This window comes from Cervus elaphus, chromosome 5 (genome assembly GCF_910594005.1).
Source record: "Cervus elaphus chromosome 5, mCerEla1.1, whole genome shotgun sequence".
Taxonomy (NCBI): Eukaryota; Metazoa; Chordata; class Mammalia; order Artiodactyla; family Cervidae; genus Cervus; species Cervus elaphus.
In genome coordinates this window covers 118,663,000-118,685,121 of record NC_057819.1, presented here as the reverse complement: position 1 = coordinate 118,685,121, position 22,122 = coordinate 118,663,000, and the positions used below count along the sequence as shown (strand labels likewise).

At 35.9% G+C, this 22,122-nt stretch overlaps 1 protein-coding gene across 1 annotated transcript in view; it reads right to left on the bottom strand.

Moving 5' to 3' along the window:
- The window catches only part of EFCAB13 (EF-hand calcium binding domain 13), a 249,822-nt gene that overhangs the window by 138,450 nt on the left and 89,250 nt on the right, over nt 1-22,122 (bottom strand). Inside the window, exons 17-21 of the mRNA XM_043900794.1 lie at nt 21,894-21,965; nt 15,632-15,754; nt 7,132-7,275; nt 6,603-6,674; nt 3,064-3,207 (exon numbers count right to left, since the gene is read on the bottom strand). Coding sequence (XP_043756729.1) covers nt 3,064-3,207; nt 6,603-6,674; nt 7,132-7,275; nt 15,632-15,754; nt 21,894-21,965 — 555 coding nt within the window. The remainder of the gene's footprint in view (nt 1-3,063; nt 3,208-6,602; nt 6,675-7,131; nt 7,276-15,631; nt 15,755-21,893; nt 21,966-22,122) is intronic.

Below are 22,122 nucleotides of genomic sequence, written 5' to 3'. Positions count from 1 at the left end.
CCCCCCTCTGGTAACCACAAATCTGATCTCTTTTTCTATAAATTTGTGGGGTTTTAGATGTATAACTGACATATAACACTGTGTTAGTTCCTACAACATGATATGTACAACATGATTCAGTATTTCTTTACATTATAAATGGTCACCATGGTAAGTATGGCTACCATCTGTCATCATACAAAGATATTACATTATTGCTGTTTCACCTCTTAATCTTCCTCACCTATTTCTCTCATCCCCCCACTCCATTCCCCTTTGGCAACTATCTGTTTACCCTCTGTATCTGTGACTCTGTTTAGGTTTTGTTACTTTTGTTCCTTTGTTTTATTAGATTTTACATATAAAATAAATCATATGGTATTTGTCCTCCTCTGACTTATTTCACTTAGTATAACACTGTCTAGGTCCATCTATGTTGTCACAATCTTTAGTCCTTTCTCAACACCACTATCAAAATGTGTATTACAAAGTGCAAGATTAATCATGTCACTTTTCAATGCTGAATTTTCAATGACTCCCTTGTGGCTCAGCTGGTAAAGAATCCAACTGCAATGTGGGAGACCTGGGTTCGATCCCTGGGTTAGGAAGATACCCTGGAGAAGGAAAACACTAACCACTCCAGTACTCTGGCCTGCGTAATTCCACGGACTGTATAGTCCATGGGGTCGCAAAGACTCGGACACAACTGGGCAACTTTCACTAGAGCTTGCAGGGTAAAGTTCTAACTCTTCTGCTCAGAAAAAAACAAAAGTAAAACCCTTCTTTATCTGCTCTTGACCTTACTCCCAACAACTATGCACCACTAAGTCAACGGTCAAACTTTGATTTCATGATTTCAACATGAACTGTAAAGTTCGTTGAAAAACAGACACATACACACACATGTGCCTTGGATCTGATGCAGATATCTCTGAAGGAAGAGATCTAGAGTGAGATCAAAGCATCTGGGTTTAACAAATTCCCTAAGTAATACTGATATAAATCAGTCAAAGATCCACTGGTATAAGTTCTACTGGGCTACTTAGAGTTCCTTTGATTTCTCAGCATTCCCTTCTAACTCCTTCCAGTCCTCTTCCCTGAACTCCCAATTCTTGACTACTTCCTACTCACGTTTCAAAACTCAACTCCAATGTCATCTCCTCTGGGAATAATCTTCTGACTACCCTATCCAACCTTGTGTGGGTTAGGTACATATTGTGTGTGCTTTCCATAACACTCAATGAATGTTTACCTATATGGTATTTAACTGGTATAGTATCATAGAATTTAATTGGTGTTCTCGTCGTCATCTCAATATACTGTAAGCTTTTTTATCTTTATATTTAGTGTCCAGCAAGCAATAGGTGCTCAATAAACTTTCAATGAATAAATGAAATAGCTTTCCTCTGAACTCACACAACACCGTATCACCTGTATGAGAAAAATTCAGTCTTTCTTTACATGTTTCTCCTTTATTTTCACACTACCACCACACTCACAATACTTTTAACACCAGTTTGATGAGGGAAGAGTTCCCACACCAAGCAATTCTCTACAACACCAGCTGGATGGCCTATAATTTAACTCAATCCTGACACTATCTACCAGAAATAACATCCCATAGGTTAAGAGTTCAGCCCCAAGAGACACCCCACCCCTACTTCAGATGCCAACTGTAAGTAGGAGGACTTCAGGCTACCCACAACTTCTGTCCAAATTGGCTACAAAATGGTGTTCTTATGACCTCCTCCCATGAGCTCGGTTATTTGCTAGAGCACTTCACAAAACTCAGGGCAACAGTTAGTTATGTGTGCCAGTTTATTAAAGGGTATGATAAAGTATGCAGATGAACAGCCAGATGAAGAGATATATAAGGTGATATCTGGGAGGATCTCAAGTAAGGCTTCCTCACAAAAGCATAATCAATTATTCACTCAATTTCCAGTCCCTCTTCCATCTTGGGAGCAAGGGTGGGATGGACTGAAAATTCTAAGCTTCTAATCTTGGCTTGGTCTTTAGGGTAATCAGCCCCCATTCAGCCCACATCCAGGAGCCCCACCAGAGCTGTCTCATTAGAACAAAAGATGCTCCTAGTGCTCTTATCACTTAGGAATTTATAAGAGTTTTAGGAGCTCTGTCCCAGAAATGAGGACAGAGACTAAATATATATTTCTTATTATAAATCAGTATCACATCAATTTCCCTGGCAATTATTCAAATTCTGCCACGTTAACATTATACATTCACTGAACTTTTATATTCTGTATTGCAATATACTCTTTTGTTGTTTACATCTTGCCTTACTAGCTAGACCAAAAGATTCCTAAATATAAATATTTTATATTTGTTTGATTACATATTACATGACACCTTACATATAATAGGCACTCAAGATCAGGTCTGCCACACTTAGTCATTCAGGACAGGCACTGGACAATACCAAGGAATCCTGTTTACTCAGATAACAATGTGCCCCAGAAGTTGTGCCATACATTAGCCCCAGTCAATACTACTGATGAAGCAAGTCAAAAACTCATTTAATAATGTAAAAAAGAAAATATTTTTAGAAACTCATTTTAAGTTAATTTAAAAACATAATAATTTTCAAAATTTGAAAATTATATGTAGTTTTCTCTGAAAGCTCTTAGGATTCACATTAATCGAACTTATACCATAAATACCTCACGCAGGGGGGGTAAAGTCCTCTTCTAATATTTTCCTGGCCAAAAGCAGTTTTGCATCAGCACAACTTTCTCAATTACCTTACCTTTCCTGATTTCTATAGTGCTGTAGGTGCTAAAATCACACAAACAAATAAATATACCCTGATGGAGTCAACACAGAATATTTGATGGGGCTATATAGGCTTTAAAAAACCTTACTAGTTTTATTCAAAGACTTTTTTATCAAGATAAATTCATGACCTCGGTAGAGTTGCTCTGTTAGAGTATTTTTTTTCCCCATCAGAATAATAAAAAGAAAGTTGTTGGGGAGTTGGGGAGTGATGAGTGGAAGATAAGGAAGGGAAATTTTAAAAATTATATCACTTTGTCCAGAAAACGAACTTATACTTGTTATATATACCATCAATGTCAAGGGTTTTCTCTAACATCTGATGTTCTTCAGGCTTTACAGAAATACTGAGTTCATCAAAAGCATCTTTTAAGTCATTAGCTTGAATTCTGTTGCAGTTCATCAAGCTGACAGTATTGAGAGCAGTGTGTATATCTGAAAGCAAATGGGGATTCTGTAAGTCACTTAATATCCTTTGGAAACTTCTGAACAATAATGTACCTAAAATTCTAGACGATTGTCCAAACATGTATCTCAATTAACTTTATCTCTATGATTCCAAAATTAATAGGACAAAAATAATCTTTTGTTTCAAGAATTTCCCTGAGAAACCAGTTATTTTTGACTCAATACAAAAAAACTTGACTGAGTTTTTCTAATTTAGCTGAATAAAACAAACAATTTTTAAAAATCTAAATATAGCCATTATTGCATCTTGTAAGGAAATGTTCAATTTTTTTTGTCAGTGAGAGAGATCTCTTAGAGATTTTATCTCTAAGAAACTATTCAAATTTCAGAATATAAAGCTATTATCCCTGAATTTTCTTCTATTTAAAAATATTTTCCTTCCTTTTTTTGGCTTAGTCCTCATAACTTTTACTCTCTTAAAAGTACCCCAAAACTGTGAGAGTAGTGTTTTTAGAAATATATTTTGCCTAAAAGTAGAAATGGCCTTTACTTCTTAACCTAAAAGGTATCTATATACAAGGGTCAAATGCCACAAATGTAGATGAAATACAGACTGAAACGTTTCAAGATTATAGGAAATAGATAAAAGGGTTTTTCTCTGAGGAAAATAAAAATGCTAGAGGTTCTTTCAAGCTGAAGCACTCTGCATTCCTCTGGGTCTTAGCTAAACCTCTAGGAGTTTTCTCCTCTAAACAGGATCCTCAGGATTAGACCCATGTCCCTAACTGCTTTATCACCAAGTTATACAAATCATCGTACACTCAAAGTCACTAATTGGATCAGAATCCCTAGTTTCCTAAGAGACTATAGGAAAAAAATTTTCAAGGAGGCAAAATACAAATACACAAAAAAGTTGCAGGAACAATTTATTAGATAAGAAAAATTTCAAACAAATCTTAATTCATGAGCTCCTTAATTTCTCCAATAAATTCCAGTAGGCTTTTTTGTAGAAATTTACAAACTGGTTCTAAAATTCATATGGCGATGTAAAAAGACCTACAGTAGCCAAAACAACTTTTGAAAAGTGGGAGAACTGATACAATCTAATGGAGTTCAATGTTTATTAGAAAGTTATAGTAATTAGGCAATGTTGTCATTAGTGTAAAGATAGAAAAAAGATCAATAAAACAGAACAGAGAATCTGGGAATATATATTTATATGTGTGGTGTGTGTGTGTGTTAGTTGCTAAGTTATATCTGATTCTTTGCAACCCCATGGACTGTAACCCGCCAGGCTCCTCTGTCCATGGAATTCTCCAGGCAATAATACTGGAGTGGGTAAGTCATTCCCTTCTCCAGGGGATCTTCCCAACCCAGGGATCAAACTCAGACCTCCTGCATTGCAGGCAGATCATTTGCCATCTGAGCCACCAGGGAAGCCATATATATATATATACATTTGACTTTTGAATAATGTGAGGTTTGAGACACTGACCTCTGAACAGTCAAAAATCCACATACAATTTTATGGTTGGTCTTGCATATTCACAGTTCTATATCTGCATATTCAATCAACTTTGGATTGTATACTACTGTAGTATACATTTATTCAAAATAATCCATGTATAAATGGACCCAACCCATTCAAACCTGTGTTGCTCAATGGTCAACTGTGTGTATGTATATATGCATGTGTGTGTGTATATGTGTGCGTGTGTGATTTTCTATAAAAGTACAAAGACAAATTAGTGGAAAAAGCATAGTCTTTTCAACAACGGTACTGGAACAAATGGATATCCATATGTAAAAAAATAAAAGAACTTTGATTCAAACTTTACTTCATACACAAAATTTAACTAAAAATAGATCATATGCCTAATGTGCAAAATGAAAACCCATAAAATTTTAGAATAAAACACACCAAAAAGCCTTTTTAACCTCTGGTAAGGCAAAGATTTCATATACATAAAACCAAAAGCACAATGCATAAAAGAAAAAACTTGATTAGACTTCATCAAAATTAATGCTCTTCTAAAGACAGTTAAGAAAATGAAAATACAGAGATAAGCAAAAGACTCAGAGAAAATATTTGCTAGGTACACATCTTATACTAGACTTGTACCCAGAACATTCACAGAAAATTTTTTTAAAAATACAACTTAAAAAGTGGGCAAAAGCTCTGAACAGATACTTTGCCAAAGAAGATATACAGCTAAAAAGTAAGCACATGAGAAGATGCTCAACAGCATTAATCATTAAGGAAATGCAAACTAAAACCACAATGGATACAGCTATACACTTATTAGAATGATTAAAATTTAAAAGACAGACTATATCCAGCATTGGCAAAAATCTGGAAGAAGTGGAACTCTGTTACATTGCTGGTGGGAATGTAAAATGGTGGAAACACTTTGGAAATTGGCAGTTCCTTAAAAAGTTAAATACATACCTAGTATCCAATCAATAATTGGCAATTACCCAAGAGAATTAAAGCATATGTCTATATAACAACTTACACAAATAGAAACTTTATTTGTAATAGGCAAAAATTGGAAACAACCTAATGTGTGTCAGTAAGTAAGTAAATAAATCACAGTATATCTATAAAATGGAGTACAATTCAGTCATAAACAAGAATAAACTATTGATACAGGGTACAATACGAATTAATCTCAAAATAATTATTCTTAGTGAAAGAATCCAGAAAAAAAAAGTGTACAACTATTGGTCTTCCCTGGTAGCTAAGTGGTAAAGAATATGCCTGCCAACACAAGAGACAAGGGTTATCACTCTGGCCCGGAAAAATCCTACATGCTATGCAGCAAGTAAGCCCATGCACCACAGTTATTGAACCTGTGCTCTAGAGCCCAGGAACCGCAATTACTGAGCCACACACGGCAACTACTCAAGTCCGCGTGCCCCAGAGCCCATATTTGGCAACAAGAGAAGCCACCACAGTGAGAAGCCCAACAAACACAACAGAGTAGCCCCTACTTACGGCAACTAGAGAAGGGCTGCAAGCAGCAGCGAAGACCCAGAGCAGCCTAAATAAATAAATAAATAAAATTTAAAAAAAAAAAGGGTACTCCATTTGTATAAAACTCTGGGTATGCTAACAAATATCTACTGACAGAAAGTACATCAGTGCTTGCCTGGGGATGGGAAGAAGAAGGATATGGAAAGGCAGGAGAGATTACAAAGTGACGTGGGGAAATTTAGGGGTTAAATGTGCTCACTACTGATTATGATGACAGTTTCTTAAGTATATGTATATGTGAAAACTTATCAAATTGTGCACTTTAATCATAAAAATATACAGTTGATTTGTACGCCATTTATAACTCACAACAGCACTTAATAATAATGACAAAATACAATGCAAACTATGACAAATATCTAAAAGGAAAGAGTTATTTACTCACCTTTAAATTCAGAAACTGGCTTACTCGTGTTAAAAGTTTCCAAAATTTGTTTGAGATTTACTTCACCAGTTTCTAAAAAGTAAAGTATAAGGGTTATGAAATGGCAAGTTGTAAATGCTAATAATTATTAAATAACTATAACAGAGAGAGGCGGGTGAGCAAATTTTATAATTTCTGAAAAGTAGTTGGATAAAAACCAATTAATTTAAAACACTTTTACCCATAATCTTTTCTCTCAAAGGAAGGGAGAAAATCTAATTATATTAACTTATTCAGCTTAAATAATTAAATATTGATATATATATTTTACAGATTTGATGCCAGATAAACAGATATATCTTAAAAATATTTCCAGAAAATATTTCCAGAAAAAGCTAATTTTAATTAGTTTTCAATATGCCTATGTTCTCATTATATTTCTAAGAACTAGTTTGTCTAAAATATACACACACACAAAAGATATCCCATGTACACAGTAAAACTAAGGTTTCATAAAGCTCAGTACAGACTGTTCTTTCAAAAAACTCACCATCAGTAGATGTTTCATTCAGAATCTCCTGGAATGCCTTGTTGCTTAAAGGAACTCCAGCACCCAAGAGTTGGGAGCTCAGTTTATTTATAGGCATCTTATCATTTCTGATCTTTTCAAGAGTTGTAATCTCTTTATATAAATCTGTAAACACATGAAGAACAGAGAACATATGATGAAGTTTGCGTAAAAAGTTAACATCCTAGCTTGCACACAGCTTAGGTGTATTACAGAAGGAATTCTGAGTTTAAAAGTTTTTAAAACATATCAATGGGCTTTGCTTTTAGAAGCCAATTAATCAATAAGCAAAATTTAACATCACTGTGCGGTACTTAGTCGCTCAGTCGTGTCTGACTCTTTGCAACCCCCTGGACTGTAGCCCACCAGGCTCCTCTGTCCATGGGGATTCTCCAGCAAGAATACTGGAGTGGGTTGCCATGCCCTCCTCCAGAGGATTATCCCAACCCAGGGGTTGAACCCAGGTCTCCCACATTGCAGGTGAACTCTTTACTATCTGAGCCACCAAGAAAGCCAAGAATACTGGAGTGGGTAGCCTATCCCTTCTCCAGGGGATCTTCTTGACCCAGGAATCAAAATGGGGTCTCCTGCATTGCAGGAAGATTCTTTACCAGCTGGGCTACCAGGAAAGCCCAGCATCCCTAGTTGGGCAAAAGTTTGGTTTCTGCAAAATTTTTTTAAATCCCACTATTATTCAATATATATACATACATTGCTTTTATACATTCTTTTCCCTTATAGGTTATTATAAGATATTGAGTTTAGTTCCCTATACTATACAGTAGATCTCTGTTGGTTATCTATTTTATATATAGCAGTGGGCATATTTTAATCTAAAACTCCTAATGTATCCCCCACCTCCTCTTCAGTAACCATGCTTGTTTTCTATGTCTGTGAATTTACTTAACTTTTGTAAATAAGTTTATGTGTATTTTTTTAGCTTCCACATATAAGTGATATCATGTGGTATTAGTCTTCCTCTTTCTGACTTACTTCACTTAGTATGATAATCTCAAGGTCCATCCATGTTGCTGCAAAATGGCATTATTTTTCTTTTTTATGGCTGAATAGTATTCCTGTATGTGTGTGTGTGTCTGTGTGTGTGTGTATCACACGTTCTTTATCCATTCATCCATTGATGGGCATTTGAGTTGTTTTCGTATCTTGGTTAATTTAAATAATGTTGTGATGAACTTAGGGGGTGCATATGCCTTTGTGAATTAGTTTTTTTGTGTGTGTGTGAATTAGTTTTTATACACTTTGAATAAATACCCAGAAGTGGTACAGCTGGATCATATAGTAGTTCCATTATTAATTTTTTTGAGGAATCTTCATACTTTTTTTCCACAGTGGCTTTACCACCAATAAATATTTCACCACTTTCTCACCAACACCTTTTATTTCTTGTCTTTTTTATAATGGGTACTCTAACAGGTGGGAAGTTTTACATTTTCCTAATAATAAGTGATGCTGAACATTTTTTTCATGTGCCTCTTGGCTATTTGTCTGTCTTCTTTGGGAAAATGTCTATTTGACTTCTCTCCCATTTTTTAGATCAGTTTTTGTTATTGTTGTTGAATTGTGTAAGTTACTTATATATTTTGGATATTAACTCCTTATCAGATATCACATGGGCAAATATCTACTCCCATTTGGTAGGTTGTCTTTTAGTTTTGTTGATGGTTTCCTTTGTTGTGAAGAACCTTTTTAGTCTGATGCTGTCCTACTAGTTCATTTTTGCTTTTGTTTTTTGTGCCTAGGAACAAATATCCAAAAAGATATTGATAAGACATGTCAAAGAATGAACTGCCTATGTTTTCTTTTAGGAGTTTTTATAGCTTCAGGACTTAAAATCATGTTTGTCCGTTGTGTGAGATAGTTGTCTAGTTTTATTTGTGTGTGTGTGTGTGTGGCTGTCCAGTTTTTCCAACAGCATTTATTGAAGATGAAACTATCCATTCTCCAATGTATGTTCTTACTCCTTTGTTCTTCTCTGTTTGTGACCAATGTTACTAGATCACTGTGTAGAGTTAGACTCCTGGATTTGAAAATTTTAGACTTTTTTTCATATTGGTTTTGTACCCTGCCAATTTGTTTATCATTTCTAATAGTTTTTTGGTAGAGTATTTAGGGTTTTCTATATATAAAATCATATCATCCTCAAATAGTGACTGTTTTACTTCTTTCTTTCCAATATGGATGCCTTTTATTTATTTCTTGCCTAATTGCTATTGCTTTCTTGACTATGCAAAACCCTTTGACTGTGCGGATCACAACAAACTGTGGAAAATTCTTAAAGAGATGGGAATACCAGACCACCTGACCTGCCTCCTGAGAAATCTATATGCAGGTCAAGAAGCAACAGTTAGAAACCGGACATGGAAAAACAGACTGGTTCCAAATAGAGAAAGGAGTATGTCAAGGCTGTATATTGTCATCCTGATTATTTAACTTATATGCAGAGTACATCATGAGAAATGCCGGGCTGGATGAAGCACAAGCTGGAATCAACATTGCTGGGAGAAATATCAAAACGCAGATGATACCACTCTTATGGCAGAAAGCAAAGAAGAACTAAAGAGCCTCTTCATAAAAGTGAAAAAGGAGAGTGAAAAAGTTGGCTTAAAACTCAACATTCAGAAAACTAAGATCATGGCATCTGGTCCCATCACTTCATGGGAAATAGATGATGAAACAATCGAAAGAGTGAGAGACTTTTTCTTGGGCTCCAAAATCACTGCAGATGGTGACTGCAGCCATGAAATTAAAAGACATCAGCAGATGAATGGATAAGGAAGCTGTGGTACATATACACCATGGAATGTTACTCAGCCGTTAAAAAGAATTCATTTGAATCAGTCCTAATGAGATGGATGAAACTGGAGCCCATTATACAGAGTGAAGTAAGCCAGAAAGATAAAGAACATTACAGCATACTAACACATATATATGGAATCTAGAAAGATGGTAACAATAACCCTATATGCAAAACAGAAAAAGAGACACAGAAATACAGAATAGACTTTTGAACTCTACGGGAGAAGGTGAGGGTGGGATGTTTCAAAAGAACAGCATGTATACTATCTATGGTGAAACAGATCACCAGCCCAGGTGGGATGCATGAGACAAGTGCTCGGGCCTGGTGCACTGGGAAGACCCAGAGGGATGGGGAACACATGTAAATCCATGGCTGATTCATGTCAATGTATGGCAAAAACCACTACAATATTGTAAAGTAATTAGCCTCCAACTAATAAAAATAAATGAAAAAAAAAAAAAGAAAAGACCCTGATTCTGAGAAAGATTGAAGGTGGGAGGAGAAGTGGACGGCAGAGGATGAGATGGTTGGATGGCATAACCGACTCAATGGACATGAGTCTGAGCAAGTTCTGGGAGTTGGTGATGGACAGGGAAGCCTGGTGTGCTGCAGTCCATGGGGCTGCAAAGAGTCAGACACGACTGAGCAACTGAACTGAACTGAACTGAACTGAACTGAATTGAATTGCTGTAGTTAAGATTTCCAATACTGTGTTGGATAAGAGTGGCGTCATTATCTTATTCCTAATTTTAAAGGAACAGTTTTTAGTTTTTCACCATTGAGTATAATAAAAGCTGTGGGTTTCTCATATATAGCCTTCATTATCAATGCAAACAAATAGAGGAAAACAATAGAAAACAATAGAAAATTAAGAAAATTAGAGATACCAAGGGAACATTATGTTGAGGTACATTGCTTCTATGCCCACTTTACTAAGAGTTTTTATCATAAATGATCACTGACTTTACAAATGCTTTTTCTGTATCTATTGAGATGCTTACATATTTTTTATCCTTCATTAAGGTGGTGTATCAGGTTTTCTCAGGTGGTGCTAGTGGTAAAAAAAAAAAAAAGAAGAACAAAACCCTACCAATGCAGGAGACAAGAGACGCAGGTTTGATCCCTGGGTTGGGAACATCCCCTGGAGGAGAGCATGGCACCCACTTCAGTCTTCTTGCCTGGAGAATCCCATGGACAGAGGAGCCTGGCGGGCTACAGTCCATGGGATCACAGAGTCGGACACGACTGAAGTGACTTAGCACAGCACAGCACACAAGGTAGTATGCATCATGTTGATTGACTTGCAGACATTTAACCATCCTTGAATCCCTGGAATAAATTTCACTAGGTCATGGTGAATGATCCTTTTAATATATCATTGTATTTATTTTGCTAATATTGGGTTGAGGATTTTTGAATTTATATTTCTCACAGATATTTGACTATAATTTTCTTTTTTGTGGTATCTTCGTCTGGTTTTTTGCCTTTTCATACAGTTCATGGGGTTCTCAAGGCAGGAATATTGAAGTGGTTTGCCAGTCCCTTCTTCAGTGCAAAAAGGCAAAATGGTTGTCTAAGGAGGCCTTACAAATAACTGAGAAAAGAAGAGAAACTAAAGGTAAAGGAGAAAGGGAAAGATATACCCATCTGAACGCAGAGTTCCAAAGAATAGCAAGGAGATATAAGGAAGCCTTCCTCAGTGATCAACGCAAAGAAATAGAGGGAAGCAACAGAATGGGAAAGACTAGAAATCTCTTTAAGAAAATTAGAGTTACCAAGGGAACATTTCATGCAAAGATGGGCACAAAAAAGGACAGAAATGGTATGGACCTAACAGAAGCAGGAGATATTAAGAAAAGGTGGCAAGAATACATAGAACAATACAAAAAAGATCTTCATGACCCAGATAACCACAAAGATATGATCACTCACCTAGAGACAGATATAGTGCAAAGTCAAGTGGTCCTTAGGAAGCATCACTAGGAACAAAGCTGGTGGAGGTGATGGAATTCCAGCTGAGCTATTTCAAATCCTAAAAGATGATGCTGTGAAAATGTTGCACTCAATATGCCAGCAAATTTGGAAAATTCAGTAGTGGCCACAGGACTGGACAAGGTCAGTTTTCATCCCAATCCCAAAGAAAGGCAACGCCAAAGAATGTTCAAAGTACTGCACAATTGCACTCATCTCATATGCTAGACAAAGTAATGCTCAAAATTCTCCAACCAGGTCAACTTAGATTGAACTTCCAGATGTTCAAGCTGGATTTAGAAAAGGCAGAGGAACCAGAGATCAAATTGCCAACATCTGGTGGATCATAGGACAAGCAAGAGAGTTCCAGAAAAACATCTACTTCTGCTTTATTGACTATGCCAAAGCCTCTGACTGTGTGGTGCACAACAAACCGTGGAAAATTCTTAAAGAGATGGGAATACCAGACCACCTGACCTGCCTCCTAAGAAATCTGTATGCAGGTCAAGAAGCAACAGTTAGAAGCAAACAAGGAACAATGGACTGGTTACAAATTGGGAAAGGAGTACATCAAGGCTGTATATTGTCACCCTGCTTATTTAACTTATATGCAGAGTACATCATGAGAAATGCTGGGCTGGATGAATCACAAGCTGGAAGCAAGTTGCCAGGAGAAATATCAATAACCTCAGATATGCAGATGACACTACCCTTATGGCAGAAAGTGACGAGGAACTGAAGAGCTTTTGATGAAACTGAAAGAGGAGAGTGAAAAAGCTGGCTTAAAACTCAACAGTCAAAAAACTAACATCATGGCATCTGGTCTCATCACTTCATGGCAAATAGATGGGAAAACAATGGAAACAGTAACAGACTTTATTTTTGAGGCTGCAAAATAACTGCAGATGGTGACTGTAGCCATGAAATTAAAAGATGCTTGTTCCTTGGAAGAAAAGCTATAACTAACCTAGATAGCATATTAAAAAGCAGAGACATTACTTTGCCGACAAAGGTCTGTCTAGTCAAAGGTATCGTTTTTCCAGTAGTCATGCATGGATGTGAGACTTGGACTATAAAGAAAGCTGAGCGCTGAAGAATTGACACTTTTGAACTCTCGTGTTCGAGAAGACTCTTGCGAGTCCCTTGGACTGAAGGGAGATCCAACCAGTCCATCCTAAAGGAACTCAGTCCTGCATATTCACTGGAAGGACTGATGCTGAAACTGAAGCTCCAATACTTTCACCTGCTGATGCAAAGGACTGACTCATTGGGAAAGACTCTGATGCTGGGAAAGATTGACAGCAAGAGGAGAAGGGGACAACAGAGGATGAGATGGTTGGATGGCATAACCAACTCAATGGACATGAGTTTGAGCAAGTTCTGGGAGTTGGTGATGGACAGGGATGCCTGGCGTGCTGCAGTCCATGGGGTCGCAAAGAGTTGGACACAACTGAGCTACTGAACTGAACTGAACTTGTCTAGTTTTGGTATCAGGGTGATCTTGGCTCTGTGAAATGAGTTAGAAAGTGGAATCCAGGTCTTCTGCATTACAGGCAGATTCTTTACCATCTGTGTGTGCTGTAGTTCACGGGGTTGCAAAAAGTCCGACATGACTTCTCAACTGAACAACTCCCTACAGAGATGCTTTACTGAACAAAAATGACAAAGGAAGAGAAAAAATGTTTTTTCAATTTTTTTGGGAAACCACTAGCATCAATGATTTTAAAAAGGTAAACATAAAAATAACCAAAATGAAGAATGAAATGGAAGTATTACTGTAGATGTTATAAATAACTACAAAAATACTAAGAATTTATTATTAAAAACTTTATAGCATTATAGCAATAAATTTTTATATAAAAAGACAAACTCCTAGGGAAAAATTTACCAAAATTGACTTCAAGAATGAAAGAAAAATTAATAATCATATAACATGAAAGATTAATTACTAATCAAAAACACACCCAAACAGAACTATAATGCTCAGATGGCTTCTTTTGTGACTACCACTAGACATGAAAGGAATATGCAATTCCAATGTTACATAAGCTATTTTAGGATTTAGAAAAAGAAAGAATACTTTTCAAACTACAAGGATAATTTGACATTGAAGCCTGACAATGCCAGTACGAGAAAACAAAACTATCATTAGTCTCACTCATAAATAGAGATTAATAAATTGTAAACAAAGTTTACAAAAATAAAATTTTCTATTTCTATTTTATTAGAAAAATTAAAATAATAATATTTCATGACCAAGATGGGTTTAATCCAAAAATCCGGGTTTCATTTAATATTATAAAATTCAACTCTTGTAATTCACCACACTAACAAATTAAAAGAGAAAACTCAGATGACCTACCTTAAGAGATACATAAGAATTGTTTGGAAAATTCATGATAAACCAAATAAACAAATATAAATTCAATCTTTTTAGCAAAAAAGGAATAGAAGGCAATTTCCTTAGACCAGTGAATGGTATTTATGAAAAACCCACACCAAATTCACACTTGTTTATGAAGCTCTTTCTATAAGAAATACCCTATCTCTGGAATTCAAGGTTGGGGAAGTAGAAGAGTAGGGCTCTATCATACGTATTATTGTGACCATTCACTCCAATAAATAAGCATCTGCTTTTAACACATGGACAAGATTACTTGTTTCTGTTCAGTTCAGTTCAGTTCAGTCGCTCAGTCGTGTCCGACTCTTTGCGACCCCATGAATCACAGCATGCCAGGCCTCCCTGTCCATCACAAACTCCTGGAGTTTACTCAAACTCATGCCCATCGAGTCAGTGATGCCATCCAGCCATCTCATCCTCTGTCGTCCCCTTCTCCTCCTGCCCACAATCCTTCCCAGCATCAGGGTCTTTTCCAATATGTCAACTCTTTGCATGAGGTGGCCAAAGTATTGGAGTTTCAGCTTCAGCATCAGTCCTTCCAATGAACACCCAGGACTGATTTCCTTCAGGATGGACTGGTTGGATCTCCTTGCTGTCCAAGGGACTCTCAAGAGTCTTTTCCAACACCACAGTTCAAAAGCATCAATTTTTTGGTGCTCAGCTTTCTTCACAGTCCAACTCTCACATCCATACATGACCACTGGAAAAGCCATAGCCTTGATCAGATGGACCTTTGTTGGCAAAGTAATGTCTCTGCTTTTTAATATGCTATCTAGGTTGGTCATAACTTTGCTTCCAAGGAGTAAGCGTCTTTTAATTTCATGGCTGCAATCACCATCTGCAGTGATTTTGGAGCCCAAAAAAATAAAGTCTAACACTGTTTCCACTGTCTCCCCATCTATTCCCATGAGGTGATGGGAGCAGATGCCATGATCTTAGTTTTCTGAATGTTGAGCTTTAAGCCAACTTTTTCACTCTCCTCTTTCACTTTCATCAAGAGGCTTTTTAGTTCCTCTTCACTTTCTGCCATAAGGGTGGTGTCATCTGCATATCAGGTTATTGATATTTCTCCCAACAATCTTAATTCCAGCTTGTGCTTTCTTCTCCAAATAAAGAAGAATATCCATACACTTTCCAAAAAAGTTCCAACAATTCACAGTGACCAATATATCAATATAGTTTCATAACAGCCTCCCTAAACATACAGTATTCTCACTCCTTTTTAAAAAATTTAGTCGGTGTGAACAGGTATACTCTAAAGAGGAAACCTGAGAGGTAACTGAAGTACTCACCATCTGTTGTAGAGTTTCTAAGTTGTTCTTTACTCAAAGGTTTCTCCAAGGTAGGTAAAAAGTCTTTAACTGCAACTTTCTCCTCAGAGACACTATTAACAATTATCCAAGGATCTTCTGTTCCTAGAGAGAAAGAGAAAGATGACAAAATGTGAAGATATTTAATTGGTTAGTCTGTTCAAATAAGCACATACCAACTTGATTTAGGTAAAATGTCTTCACTTTCTGGAAATCCATCTTGAGGTTTTTGTGTCTGCAATATCCTCCAAAGCCAAAGCTCCACAAAATTTATAGGTCTAAATGTTTATATTAGAAAACAAGAAACACTGCAGTACTTCACCTTTTTAGTTCAACCCATGAAGCTAAACAATAAAAACAACAAAACAGCAAAGTGAACTCAAGGAAAGTAATGCTACAATTGTGGGGCGGGGCAGGGGGGAAGCCCCTTTTCTCCTTATCCAGTGTTTGGAAAGAATAACAGTGATGCTGGTAAGATGTTAATAAATTGATATTTTATTAAAGTATTATTCACTGCTTTGGTTATGTGAATAATCTGTGTATGAGTGTGTTCTATATTGCTAACTTATATGTCCAGTTTCATTAGTGTCTGACTACTATATTGGGGAGAGGGTGATTGTTCTGCTGTTTTGTTTATGCTGCTGGCTAGCTGCATGGGCTGAACATTTAAGATAAATTATTTTTAATTTTCTTATTTTTTAATAAAAGCATTTAATGCTATAAAAGTTCCTGCAAGACTGTTTTTATCACATTTTGTGTTTTGATATATTTTGTTTTCACTGTCATTCATTTCTAAAATTTTTAAAATTTCTACTTTAATGTATTTAGCCCAAGGCCACCTTTGAGCTTCCCAGGTGGCTCAGTGGTAAAGAACCTACCTGCCAATGCAGAACATGGGTTTGATCCCTGGGTCAGGAAGATCCTCTGGAGGAGAAAATGGCAGCCCAGTCCAGTTTCTTGCTGGGATAATCCCATGGACAGAGGAGCCTGGCAGTTTACATCCATGGGGTTACAAAGAGTTGGATGCGACTGAGCACACATGCATTTATTTTTTAACCAAAGAATTACTTAGAACATTTGTTTTCAGTCTTTAAAGCAAAATTTTCCATATTCTTTCATAAATAATTTTTGTTACTACCTAATAGTGAGTCTATGTGGTCTGAATGACTTCTGATATTTAGAATTCATCAAAATTTTTCTTTGTGACTTAAATATTATCTATTTTCATGAATATTCCACAGGCATTTGAAGAGAATGTGTTTAGTATATAAAGTACTATGTCTGTTTCTTAAATAAAGTTTGTTAATGTTGTTACTTTAATCTCAATCTCTTTCAATCTATTTCTCATCTTATTCTGAAGATTTATGTGTTCAGCTGAAAGTGTATGTGTGTGTGTATATCTATATATATGGTATTGTCCTACAGGCATTATAATAAGTCTAACTTATATGAAGTATTTTATGCTACAAATTTATTGTATTTATTCTCTCTCTTTATCTTTTTATGGTATGAATATAAATCTAATTTATTGCTTATGATTTGGTGTTTGTATTAGACTATATTTTACTTAACCATTCCCCTAGCGATGGACACTAAGTTACTTTCATTTTTTCCTCCCATAAACAATGTTACAATGAGCATTCTTGTACATCTCTCTACAAGAGACTTCTCTGGGCTATTTACCTAAGACAATTATTGAGTCCTAAGAAGTATCCATACTTAATTTGACAAGTACTGCCAGCTTGCTATGCAGAATGACTCACTGTACACTATTTTACCTACCCAACAGCAATTCTTGAGTATTCCCACCTCTTTTCATATACATGTTTAGCCACTTGGGTTTCTTCTTCTGTGTACTGACTTCATATACCCTTATTTTCCAATGAATATTGTTCTTTCTAATACTGAGTTGCAGAATTTCTTACATATTCAAGATATAAATCTTTTGTTAGTCCTAAAAGTTGTAATTATCTTCTTCCAACCTATTACATATCTGGTAATTTTTTAGAGTCCTTCATTTTATTATCACAAATGCTTAATCAAGATATAATCAAATCTTTTTTACTCAATGGCTATACTTTTGGGAATATTAATTATAATAAATCATTCACAACCACAGGCAGAATATTTTCTCCATCATCTTTAATGTATTACCTTTTAGATTAATTAATTTGAAGACTATTTTTGTATATGGTATGAAGTAGTAATCCAACTTCATTTTCTTCCATACAGTGAGCCAATTTTCCCATGTCAGTCACCCAGTCATGTCTGACTCTCTGCAAACCCACACAGGGCAGCACGCCAGGCTGCTCTGTCCCTCACCATCTTGATGTCATCTCTGTCATGTGTCAAGTTTCTATAAATAGGGGTCTCTATGGATATCTATACTGTGATGCATTGGACTACTGTAACACTTCATTACACACATTCAATAGTATTTTAATATGTAAAGCAACCCATATTATTCTATTTTCAAAATGGTCTTAGCTATTCATAGACCCATAATACTCCAAAATAAATACCAATCTTTTCATTTCTAAACTCATCAAGGAAAAAAAATGGGGGAGAAGGCCCAAATCAATAAAATCAGAAATGAAACAGGAGAAGTTATAACTGAAGCTGCAGCAATATAAAGGATCATGATTTTACTGTGTGGACAATTATATGCCAATAAAATGGGCAACCTAGAAGAACTGTATTCATTTCTAGAAATCGATAATTTCCCAAAACTGAATGATGAAAAAATGGAAAATATGAACATATCTATTACCGGGAAAAAAACTGAATTGTAATTTTAAAAACTCCCAACAAAGTCCAGAATTAGATGGCTTCACAGGTGAATTCTACTGAACAGTTAGAGAAGAGTTAATACCTATCATTATTTCAAAATGTTGCAGAGAAAGGAACTCTACCAAACTCATTCTATACAGCCACCACTGCCCCAGTAACAAAACCAGAAAAAGAGATTCAGTGCAATTCTTATCAAAACACCAAAGGTATTTTTCACAGAACTAAAACAAATAATTCTAAAATTTGTGTGGAAATGCAAAAGACCCTTCAAATAGCCAAAACAATCCTAAGAAAGAAGAATAAAACTGGAGACATCACAATTTTTTATTTTAAACTATACTACAAAGTAATAGTAATCAAAATAGTATGGTATTGGTACAAAACTGACACATAATTCAATGCAACATAATAGAGAGCCCAAAAATGAAACCACACTTATGTGGGCAATTAATCTATGACAAAGGTGGGAGAATACACAATAGGGAAAAGACACCCTCTTCACTAAATGGTGTTGTGAAAACTGGGAAGCTACATGCAAGAAATCAAACTGGACTCCCCTCTTACATGATGCAAAAAAATAAATTCAAAATGAATTAAACACTTAAATGTAAGACCCAAACCCATGAAACTTCTAGAAAAAACATAGGCAGGATGTTCTTTGACATAAGTCTTTGTAATATTTTTTTGGACATGTCTCCTTAGGCAAGGGAAATGAAAGCAAAAATAACCAAATGGGACTAACTTACACTAAACTAAAATCTTTTTGCACAGTGAAGGAAGCTATCAACAAAATGAAAAAGCTATCTACTGAATGTCAGGTGATATTTGCAATTAATATTAATGTATACAATAAGGATATCCAAAATATACAAAGAACTGGTATGACTCAATGCCAAAAAAATAAGCAAACACATTAAAGAACAAGCAGAGGATAGCAATACATATTTTTCCACCAGACATACAGATGATCAACAGGCACATGAAAAGATGCTCAACATCACTAATCATCAGGGAAATGCAAATCAAACCCACAGTGAGATATCACCTCACACCTGTCAGAATGGCTGTTATCAAAAAGACAACAAATAGGGGCTTCCCTGGTGGCACAGTGGTAAAGAATCCATCCAATTCAGGAGACACAGGCTCAATCCCTGGTCCAGGGAAGATCCCATATGCTGTGGAGCAATTAAGCCATGCACCATTGAGCCTGTGCTCCAGAGCTCAGGAACCACAACTACTGAGCCATGTGGCAGCTGCTGAAGCTTGTATACCCCAGAGCCTGTGCTCTGCAACAAGAGAAGCCACCACAAGGAAAAGCCAATGCACTACAACAAAGAGTAGCCCCTGCTTGCTCCAACTAGAGAAAAGCCCTCTCAGCAACAAAGACCCAGCACAGCCAAAAAATAAATAAATAATAAAAAACAAAAACCAAATATTATCTTTTAAAAAGACAACAAATAACAAGTTTTGGCAAGATGTGGAAAAAGGGAAATCTGTAATGTCAGTATGTAATTTGGTGCAACCACTATGGAAAACAGTATGGAGGTTTCTCAAAAAACTGAAAACAGTGCTACCATTATGACTCAGCAATTCCACTCCTGGGCATATATCCAAAGAAAACAAAAACATTAATTAGAAAAGACATATTCATCCCTTTGCTTACTGGAGCATTATTTATAATATTCAAAATATGGAAGCAACCTAAGTGTCCATCAATATATGAACAGACAAAGTAGATGTGGTGTACATGTACACTGCAATATTACTCAGCCATAAAAAAAGAATAAACCCTTGTAATTTGCTGCAATACAGATGGACCTAGATGGTATTATGCCAAATGAACTAAGTCATACAGAGAAATACAAAACTATATGATTTTAATTATATATGAAATCTAAAAAAAAAGAGAAAGAGAAATAAACAAAAATAACAAAAATATAAACAGATTTTTAGATACAGAGAACAAATAGGTATTTGCCAGAGGGGAAAGTTTGGGGAAGAGAAGAAAATAGGTGAGGGAATTAAGAGGTACAAACTGAAACAGTTATCAAAGAAATGAGTCATGGGTATGAAATGTACAGTGAGTGGAACATAGTCAATAACTATGTAGTATCTTTGGGTGGTGACATAGGATAATTAGAATCATTGTGGTGATCAGTTTGAAATGTTTAGAAATGTCAAATCACCATGTCATATAATAGGAATTAACATTGTGTTGCAGGTCAATTATACTTAAAAGCAAACTCATAGGAAAAGATATCAGATTTGTGGTTACCAGAGAAGGAGGATGGGGGGTGGTTAAAAGGTAAAAACTTCCAGGTGTAAGATTGATAAGCACTAGGGATGTGACATGCATCATGATAAATGTAATCAATGCTGTATGTTATATATGAAAGTTGTTGAGAGTAAACCCTAAGAGTTCTTATCACAAAAAAAAAATAATTTCTATTTCTTTAATTTTGTGTCTGTATGAGAGATAGATGTTCACTAAACTTACAGTGGTAATTACTTGATGTATATAAATTAAATCACTATGCAATACACCTTAAACTTATATAGTGCTGTATATCAATTATATCTCTATAAAACCAGAAGAAAAAAAGAATGGGGTAGCTTATAGAATATAATAAAACATGGAACAGCATCTAAGATACACTGTTAATTTTTTAAAGTCAATTATGGAATATTATGGGCTTCCCACGGGATGCAAGTAGTGAAGAGCCCACCTACCAATGCAGGAGAGCTGGGTTCAATCCCTGGGTAGGGAAGATCCCCTGGAGAGGGCATGGCAACCCACTCCAGTATTCTCACCTGGAGAATCCCCATGGACAGGGGAGCCTGGTGAGCTACAGTTCATGGGGTCGCAAAGAGTTGGACACAACTGAAGCGACTTAGCATACATGCACATGGAATATTATGGGCATGAGTTTAAACCCAGGTCTCTCACACTGCAGGCAGATTCTTTACCATCTGAGCCACCAGAGAAGCCCAAGAATACTGGAGCAAAGTGATCTAATTTTAAAATAATAATGTGGAATACACAAATATTCATTGATCTATAGGAAAAAGCCTAAAAAGATATTTACCAAATATTAACAGGAGTTTTCCAGACAGTGACATTACAGAGGCTACACTTTGTATTTCTTACATTTCTGGTCATTAAAATTTTTATAACATTTAAAATATTGCCTTTAGTATATAATACAATTTTCTTATTTTGACTATGAAAAAGATAAAGACCTTATTTTTTCCCAGTCTTTTCCATCACAAACGCACAATTCTTATATGAAAAAAAAATAGTAGTTTACCATAATTGGAAGTGTTCAGATATAAATGAAACAAACATTTGTCACAGATACCACAGAGAAGATTAAGCATCCAATATAGTGTTTGACTAGATGACCTCTGAATGAGTCCTGAGTTGCTTTTTAGTAGTTTACCATAAAGAGCTTACCAATAAAATTGGAAAATTTCTGGGTGTCACTCAGAGTCTTCATATAGTCTTTAACATTAACCATGTTGTCTTCTGGAAGGAAAAGAAAGAGAGGTCACAAGCAAGGATTTGTGGACAAAATAATATTAAAAATACAGTATCAGACTTCTCTGGTTGTCCAGTGGTTAAGAATCCACTTGCCAATGCAGGGGATCCCTGATCTGGGAAGATTCCACAAGATGCGGGGCAG